This window comes from Dermacentor andersoni, chromosome 3, assembly GCF_023375885.2.
Source record: "Dermacentor andersoni chromosome 3, qqDerAnde1_hic_scaffold, whole genome shotgun sequence".
NCBI classification, from domain to species: Eukaryota; Metazoa; Arthropoda; class Arachnida; order Ixodida; family Ixodidae; genus Dermacentor; species Dermacentor andersoni.
The window spans coordinates 177,920,816-177,929,772 of NC_092816.1; the positions used below are offsets into that span (position 1 = coordinate 177,920,816).

General features: G+C 46.6%; 1 protein-coding gene across 1 annotated transcript; it reads left to right on the plus strand.

The window, feature by feature from the left end:
• Positions 1–1,449: 1,449 nt before the first annotated feature.
• On the plus strand, positions 1,450–6,607 carry LOC129382960 (uncharacterized). Its single transcript, XM_055067168.2, has 2 exons — positions 1,450–2,416; positions 5,862–6,607. Exons 1-2 carry the CDS (start codon positions 2,117–2,119, stop codon positions 6,336–6,338), a joined length of 777 nt encoding a protein of 258 aa, XP_054923143.1. The 5' UTR covers positions 1,450–2,116; the 3' UTR covers positions 6,339–6,607.
• The last annotated feature ends 2,350 nt before the right edge of the window (positions 6,608–8,957 follow it).

Consider the following 8,957-nt stretch of genomic DNA (forward strand, 5'->3'; position numbering starts at 1 on the left):
GCAGTGGTTGCCAAGAAAAACGAATTCTCCTTTTACATGTATTTAGATAGGAGCACCCGAGCTAAAGCTTCCTCTTAAGATACCTGTATTCTCGGTATAGCAAACGGGACTGGTTTCGTTATCAGAGTCATTACGTAAACACTTTCCGTCTTTCGTTGAGATTTCTCGAGTCGTTTGCTTGTTGCTCATGCAGACTTCGCTGCTGTTTGAGCCACCTACCATTGGCAGCGGTACTTTCTACATTGGACGGAAGGAACAACAGATGAACTATTTCTTGCAACAGGAGTGACAGGCTGCGTGAACATAATACTAATTCGGCTGCGAGAAGATTGACACAAACGAAGCCACATTATAGCAACTTTCAGACCGTTGAAATATTTTTCTGGTATTTTTGTAGTTGTAGCATCTCGTAGCTATAGTCAACACTCCGGCGCTGCGTTAGCTCCGGCCCACGCCAGCACTTTTAAAACCTGTCCTGTCCAGCGCGGACACAGGCTACTCGCGTGATTACCTGGTGGAATATCAGGTGTTAAGCATGTATCTCGTTCAGGGAGAAAAATCAGGCATGTTGTAGTTGCACGGCGGCTAGTCAAGGCGCGTAAGAGGAAAAGAAGTGGCGTTTTCTGGAGGTGCTCTTTCTCTCCACGTTATTCGTGTTAGACACTGTGGCTCGCATCAGATTTCTTATCATAAAAAAAATGCAAACACATCGATGGGTGAGAAGGGATGTCTTTCGCGCTGCTTTGAAATATGAAACACCATCGAATAATCTAATCATTTGCTTATTGGAATTTCAAAACTGACGCAACTGCAAGGATCTGAAATTTTTGACGTCGCTAATTTCCGCATAAGCAAGTGTTCCTTTTATTTTTGGTTTCGGCATATATGCTGCGTACCTTTTCGTACCTTTTCTGCTCCTGCCGAAGATATGGCATGTACCTACAGTTTCCTCATTTTGAAAGTCAAATGCCATGCCTTCGTATTGGCAACTTTCTGTGAGAGATGCGTAGTGAAACAGGCGCCAGTGCTATCACAAGTTTCTACTGTCGCCGTTTCCCTAATTGGCACTCGTAAGTTAGCTTGAGCATCGTCCACAAGTTTTTCGTCTTGAGGTTACGAGTTTGGGCAGATTTGTATTAAAATAATAATGCCGTGTGATTGTTAACCTTTCGTTCGAACTGTCGTAGAGTGACTTCATTCAGGCAGAAGACTACTATGGCCTCCTATAATAATATCAGAGGCGTCTAAAGCGATTGTCAACGTATGCTTTCACGCTATCTTCCGTCATAGGTGACATGCTTATTCCTTGTCATATGGGTTTTGTTCTCATTGGGTGTACTCTTTTTTGCCTTGCGGCATGTCCGTGTCGAGCTATCTTTGTTAAAATGGTCTTGACTAAGGGAATGGCTACAGACAAACTGGGCCGGTATGTTGTAGCGATGCCTTTTCCGATTCTATGCTTTTTGAGGCTTTTCGCGCTTGGCCACTGGTCAGAGCGACGGTCTGCCCACATTATCAACGGGATCAGGCGGCCGTGTGTGGTGGATGATAAGAATAGCATAGAATAAGGCATAAGGCATCGCTACAAAATAGCGGCCCTGATAGTGGTGTCGGGCTGAGGGCAGGACATGTCCTTTTATTTTATTTTTTCAATTCGCCTTGGCTCAACCGCGTGGGCTTAAAGAACGGCACACATGCTGATGCATGTGGGTCGATGGAAGCCGCGGGTAGCTGTTTCAGTTGTGTTATCCTCGAAATATCGAGGCTGAGTATACTGGTGATTCGCCACTCATCCTCTCTCGGGACATTTTTTCTTAGCTTCGACCTCGGGCACGCTTGTATCCGGGACACTAAAGGAGTGTCATATTTAACCTTCAAACGCATCCGTTGCGCACATCCGCAAGAGTATTCTAAAATTACATAATCATCTTCAGATTCTTGTAATTTCTGCAATTTTCATCGCTGGCTTGTAAATATATGTGCAGCCATATATTAATGTTCTGTTTTAATGTGGTTAAGACAATATTTCATACATGAAAATTTGAGTCTCGTTCTGAGGCAGTCCCCAGTAGTGGGTGAGCGCCATTGCTTGGGCTGAAGAACAAGAAGAAGTGAAATGGCGGCCACAGAAACACAGAGTTTGGATGTGAACCAGTGGTTCAACACAAAAACAGGGACAAGCGTCCAAGCCTCCATGGAGAAATCGCCGCCCATGGCTTACCTGACTGCACTTGAGTACCAGCCAACGGCGTCCACGACTGAGACGCGGCTTCCGTGGAATCTGGTGCCATCGTCCGATGCAGCCGGAGCATCATTTCCCGCATATTATCCTCCCGGAGAAACGCTCGGCTACGTCATGGCGCCGGCACTCGCGCAGGCATCTGGGCAGCATCTTTTCAGCGACTTTTCAGGCCAGGTAATTTTTCCCTGCGAAAGTTGCTGGTGCCTAAACTATTCACTGAAATATGAGCGTTAGCGCAAGTGAGTAAAATATTGTTTACATGTGTGGGTACAAAAAACTGCCCCCTATTTCTATAGTAGAAATAGCGCTATGCAAGAAAATGCTTTACGCTTTGCAATGCGAGACATGTCGCTTGGTGTAACGCCGCAGAATAGAGGAAATCAATGGTTGCCAATGTTACTTATAAACGTTACCGTATGTTATCCTGCAAATGTGTCGCGGAAGTTGCCACGTTTGCTACAAATTAAAGAGATCAAGGAATGATGCGCAGTCATTGCAAGCTCCTGCTTGAAGACACTAAAACATCGCTGCCGACTCTTTCACGAAGAGTGCTTCTTGCTGAGCTGTCACACGTTTCTTTTTTATGACTAAAAAAAAAAACCAGTAGCCTGTGTCAAGGACAAAACCACACGGGTTACGTGAAACGTCGTGTGTGTACTCCAAAAGCTTTATCGGCACTACACTCTTAAATTTTCGCACTCTTATAGGTGTAATCGGGGTGTTTAGGATTTCCCACCGTTGAAATACCCTTGGTACGGTTTTCTTCCAAAAAAAGGGTGTTCCACGAGCAAACAGTCTTGGAACACCCCAGTTCTTCCAATTTACAGCCTAATTTTACGGGTGTAAATTAACAAGTCTATGGCATGATAAATGAACCTTGGCAGGTTACGCATTTATATTATACTGGTGTACCAAGCAAAGGGACGTCCTGTGTCCTTAGTGCAGCATGCTTTGCTATTACGCTGTGCTGCCTGGTGGCCGTGTACTATCACTGCAGATGAAGATGAAGAAAAGCATGGGGTGCGTGCCTTGCTGCAATGGCGAAACCTTAATTTTCTTTTGCATGAAAGGGTCTCACATTAAAGATAGTACAAGATGCTCAACCAGGGGAGCAATGTGGCCACACCTCTTACATTATGGCTCACATAATAAGCAAGATAGTTACCTAGCTAAAGCTAAGCAGCATTTACGATACCTACGTGGTGCATTAACCACACGGCTCTAGTGAACGCTAAAATACTTGCAGGGACCCACCGTGCTTGCTTAGTGGCTAGGTGTTGGGCTACTAAGCACGAGTTCACGGGATCCAATCCCGGCCATGGCGGCCGCATTTAGATGGGGACGAAATCCGAAAACACTCGTGTAGTTAGATTTAGGTGCACGTTAAAGAAACCCAGGTCCTCCACATTATTCAGGAGTCCCCCACTACGGCGTGCCTCATAATCAGATAGTGGTTTTCGCACTTAAAACACCATAATTTTTTTAAAGCAATAACAGCCGTAATTGTTGTTTCCTTGGAAACAGGGGCTGATAATCATCGCAAGTCTGTGGAATCGATCTGTGCATCAAGCTTTTAACAAAGTGTACGAGCATTTTTTGCTTCCGGCCCTACCAGATGCACGTGCCGTCGTGGATAGCAGCAGAATGCCATAGCAACTGAATCATTGGAGCGGGTGGCTGTTTGGGTTGTTTTATTCGACTACTGTGGTGACGGAGCACTACAGGTCGTGACGACTGTGGCGTTTTGATGGTGGATCTAACAGCCGGTTGGAAGGAAGACAGCAATACGAAGACAAATAAACGTGGTAGCAATAGGAGCCCACTCTAACTTTTATTTAGATCACAAGACCGCTAAAATCGAGACGATATTTGGCATGCGATCTGGGCTGGCAGGTGTAATAGTTCAGATCGGGATTTGCGTCAACTGTGGCACCGCGAAGCAGAACCGATGGACCAACGTTGGCCTACGTATCTGTTGTACACATTGACTGGGTATTTTATTTTTCGCCCAATGTAGGGCGACAACTTATCGCCTACGGGATCATCACTCCATGTCTTCAAGCCCGATATGGTGAAAATGCTGCAATGTTCAACACTCCTGCCGACACATCAAGTTTAGGTCAACGTTGGTCACATTTTACTCACTATGACACTTCTATGGTGAAACCTATAAGTGATGTCTCAGGCAAAGGCAGGATTAAGTATCAGCCTACTCTTCCACACAGCTCATGAAGGCATCCATGCTACAGACTTGGAGGCGAGGGAAAAGTGATTTCATCACGCACGTTAGAACAGTTCCAGGGGCCCTATAACATAAAGCTATTCCAGTTTGTTTTTATTCCAATCTTCTGACGTCAAATTTGGGTAACCACTGACGCAAGCATCGGGCAGTAACCCGCCGCGTTGTTCGAAAAGGCCAATAAAACGCGGTCAGCGTTTATAGGAGAGGTCACTTATTTTGCTTTCAAAGCTAATAGCATTATCTACACTCAGCAGTTTTTCTTATCTAATTTGCTGATACGAGGCGGGGAGCAGGCTGAGGGTTTGGACGGGGCTGCCAGCACAGTGAATTCAATAACCGGATGAGAAGGGTGGTGCCGGCGTCTGCAATTGGTCATTTTTTCCCTAGCTTAACTTGCGGTGGCTGGTCAAAAATCGCGGCTGCGTGTAACGGAAGGTTAAGGATGCCGCAAAAATGGATACTCAGCAAAATATAGTTGGCAGAGCAATGCCGCATACATACCGAAAGGTCTCGACAACGCTATACTGCCACGAAGAATGCTTATTATACGCAAATAAATCCATGTTCCCCGGTAGCTCCGACTTGTAAGTGCCAGAGCGATCGGCGGGCAACCATCTTCTATTCCTGTTGGAACGGGGCACTGCCCGGCTATTCAGAAAAAAAATTCAGTTTTGTTCGGCACATTAGTGCGCTTTTAACGGGTACACATCACTTTGATGCGCTGAGTTATCGCAGTTTTATGATGTCGCGTGACAGACAGGCGAAATGAGCGCTGCCCAAAAACGCTTGGTCAATAGCACAGGGCTAATGGCGAGAAAGGCGTCGAATCAGATATAAATATGCTTCTTTCGTTTGGTATATTCACGCATAATAAATGTGCGCATATAATATCAAATGGGACGTTTTCGGCATTTTCGTTGAGTCGCGTGACAGAGGCGAAGTGGGGTGGTCCGAAAAATTTTGGCCAATCCTGGAGGGCTGATTGCAGAATTGGAATAGAAAAGTCTGGAACAGCTTTATGTTATAGCACCCCAGTTTCTCAAGATAGTGTGACCGTGCAGACAACATAGGGCGCAATGAAGGTTTGTCTTCAAATATACAATTTACGGCCTTTGTTTCAAAGCGTTACACTACGTTACGTTATTGCGCGAGAGGACAGGTAACGTTCTTACAGCGTTGCTGGGCATGACGGAACACAACTTTAACGTTTTGTAGCGCACGCTTTGTAATCGAAACACAGCCACGCTGATCTCAGAAACGATGCCTAGGTTTCGAATGCTGCAATGTACGCGCGGTGCTGGCCTGCAGGGTTGCGTTACTGACTAGCATACGGCGCAAGTGCCAGCACGTATCGTGAAAGCTTTCTGTTTTCCCCAGGGATGTCCAATTGGATCTTCTCTGGCGACATCGGCGGATATCATCGGAGATAGACAGGTTGGCCTGCTACCCAGTGGCCACCACATCACGATGGAAGGGAGCAGTGAATCTCTGACGTCCAGTGCTGTAACCGCGGCGCACGAGCCCTACCGATCGTCCAAGAGACGTGGCGGTCCGACAAGAGCGACATTCCTCCAGGTGTGCGCCGCCTACGTTGTGCTGCTGTTTCTGGGCGTCGTCGTCCTTGTGCTGCTTATTGCAGCGGGAGTGTGGCCTCGACGGCAGCAAGCTATAACCACCACCACGCTCCGCATCGAGACCTTGAGGAACAGATACGAATTTTTTGATCCCTCGATTACTGTTTCGCCGGCCAATGACTATAACAGAGCCTCGAGGGTGGAGACTATCACCCGAACGCCTGTGGGCCGAGCCCTGTTCGAGCTAACTAACTCGACGGAACTTCTTTATGACAACTGACACTTCTGTATGAGTGAAAGCAATATTTGTTCGGATACAAAAGTGTATACACAACATCTATACTCTGTGTTTCTTTTTTTTTTGAGCACGCAACTGGTGGGGCACACGAGGGCGGGGGGGGGGGGGGGGGGAGGGCTCATTCCATCGTCGTCATGCCAGCATCGCCATGCCAGCATTGTCATCCCATTGTTGTAAAGGCATCGTCTTCACGACTTTGTCGGTATTTTAGTACCATCCTATTATCCATGCCGTCGTCGTCGTCATCCCGTGGCCGCCATACTGTCATGGTCATATGACGGTCGTTCTGTCGTCATGATTCAGTTGTCGTCACCGGTGGAGTCCGGATGTTCTAAAGCAACAAGCTCATGTTGAGTTAGGCCTTGAAACCGGACAAATAGGGTGGCTGTAACGTGAACCTATTCCGATTTTTATCTATTCCATTTCTACCCGCCATAGTTACTTAGTGGCTATGGTATTGGGGGGCTAAGAACGAGGCCACGGGATCAAATCCCAGGCAATGCGGCCGCATTTCGATGGGCGCGAAATCCGAAAACGCCCGTGTACTTAAATTTAGGAGTATGTTAAAGAACCTCGGGTGGTCCAAATTTACGGAGACCGCGCACGGCGTGTCGAATAATCAGATCGTGATTTTGGCACGTAAAACCTAGTATGTTTTTGAATCTATTCCATTTCTGCGACTAGCCCTTCAGGATTGGTTAAAAAGTTTACTGGCTACCCCCATTTCGCCTGTCTGTCACGTAGTATCACGAAAACCGCCGAAACACCTTATCAGGCGTGACGTATACATGCCGATTATACATGACCAGGAAAAATAGCAGTTTACAATTTTACGCATTTCTTCGCCATTAGCCATACGCTGCTGGTCAAAATTTTGCAGCCTTACAGAGACGCACCCACTTCGCCTTTCTGTAACGCGAAGGGACAAAACCGTGAATATTCGCCGCGTCAAAATGATGCCAAAGTCCTAAAGATGCATGAGTTTGCCGAACAATAATGGCAGTATTCGCAATAGCCGGAGTCTACTGCGCTCCGCAAGGAATAAAAAATAATGGCTGCCTACCAATAGCTTTGGCACTGGCTACTTAGGGCTGCCAAGGTGTATGGATTTCGCTGCGTGTAATAAACATTTTATGGTGGCAGTATAATGTCGTTGAACCAATTGGGCACGTATAAGACATAGCTCAGCCAACTATTCTTCGTTGAGAAATGAGTTTAACGTGATTTTAAACCTTTCGTTGCACTCTGCCGCAATTTTTGACTGGCCACCGTAAGCTAATCGAACAGAAGCGGACCAATCACAGACGCTAGCAGCACCTTCGTAATCTGGGGTGCTGTAACGTAAAACTATTCCAAACTTTTCTATTCCAATTTTGAAATCAGCTCTCTGCGATTGAGCGAAAACTTTTTTGGACCACGCCCACTTCACCTTTCTGTCACGCGACGTCACGGAAACCGCGATAGCACCCCACTTGATATGACGGTACACACTGATTATGCATGATTTTACCGAACAAAAGAAAAATAGTTGTTTTGGATCCGACGCCTTTTCGCCATTAGCCCACGGCTATTGGTAAAAAGCTTTCGGGCTGCACCCACTTCAACTACCTGTCACGCGACGTCACAAAACCGCAAGAACTCACCGCGTCAAAGTGACGTGTACGCGTTAACGATGCATTAATATGCCGAACAAAACTGAATTGTCTTTTTAATAGCCGCAGGCTGCCCCGTTCCGAGACGAATAAAAGGTGGCTGCCGCCGATCACTCAGGCACAGGCTACTTGCACCTGCGGGAGAGCATGGGTTTATTTGTATATAAGAAAACATTTGGCTGGCCGTGTAACGTTTTTGAGCACTTTGGGCACGTTTACGACCTCGTTCTGCCAACTCTTATTTAATGAGGATCCGTTTTAGCGTCATTATTTAGCTTCCGTTGTATGCCGCCGCGATTTTTGACCAGCTACCGCAAGCTACGTAAGGGAAAGCGGACCAGTCGCAGGCGCCGCCACCACCCTCTTCATCCGGTTATTGTTTTTCAGTGCAGTGGCTCGGCCCCATCGAATCCATCTACACCTGAGCTTGCTCTTCGCCTCTTGTCAGCGAATTAGATAGGACACGCCGCTCAGTGTAGGGAAAGTTATTCGTTTTCAAGCAAACAATGGTAACCTCCTATGAACGATGAGAGCGTTTCATTGGTTTGTTCAGGCAACTTTGCAGGTGACCGCCTGATGCTTGCGTCGGCGGTTGCGGAAATTTGACGTCAGAAGATTGGAATAAAAACATTTTGGAATTGTTTTACGTTATAGGGCCCCTCGTTATCCACTTTTACTGCGCTAGATGGGACCCACCAGAACTCTCTCCATTTGTGCGCGCTTCTCACCTCTTGGCAGCCAATTGAATATGAAAAGCCTATCAACGTAGGTCATGCTATTTGATATGACAGCAAACACAAGCGTCTTATAAACTTTGAATGCGTTTCATTGGGTTGCTGAAGCAACACTGTCAGTCGCCACTCGATATTTGCGTCTGCGGTTACCTGAATTTGATGTCAGGAGAGTACATATATAGATGTAAAGAAATAGCTTTACGTTAGAGGACCCA

Excerpts from the sequence above, each read along its gene's own strand:
- LOC129382960 (XM_055067168.2), top strand. The coding sequence starts at position 2,117 with ATGGCGGCCACAGAAACACAGAGTTTGGATGTGAACCAGTGGTTCAAC. Across the intron at positions 2,417-5,861 it reads TCAGCGACTTTTCAGGCCAG|GGATGTCCAATTGGATCTTC; the intron begins GTAATTTTTCCC and ends TGTTTTCCCCAG.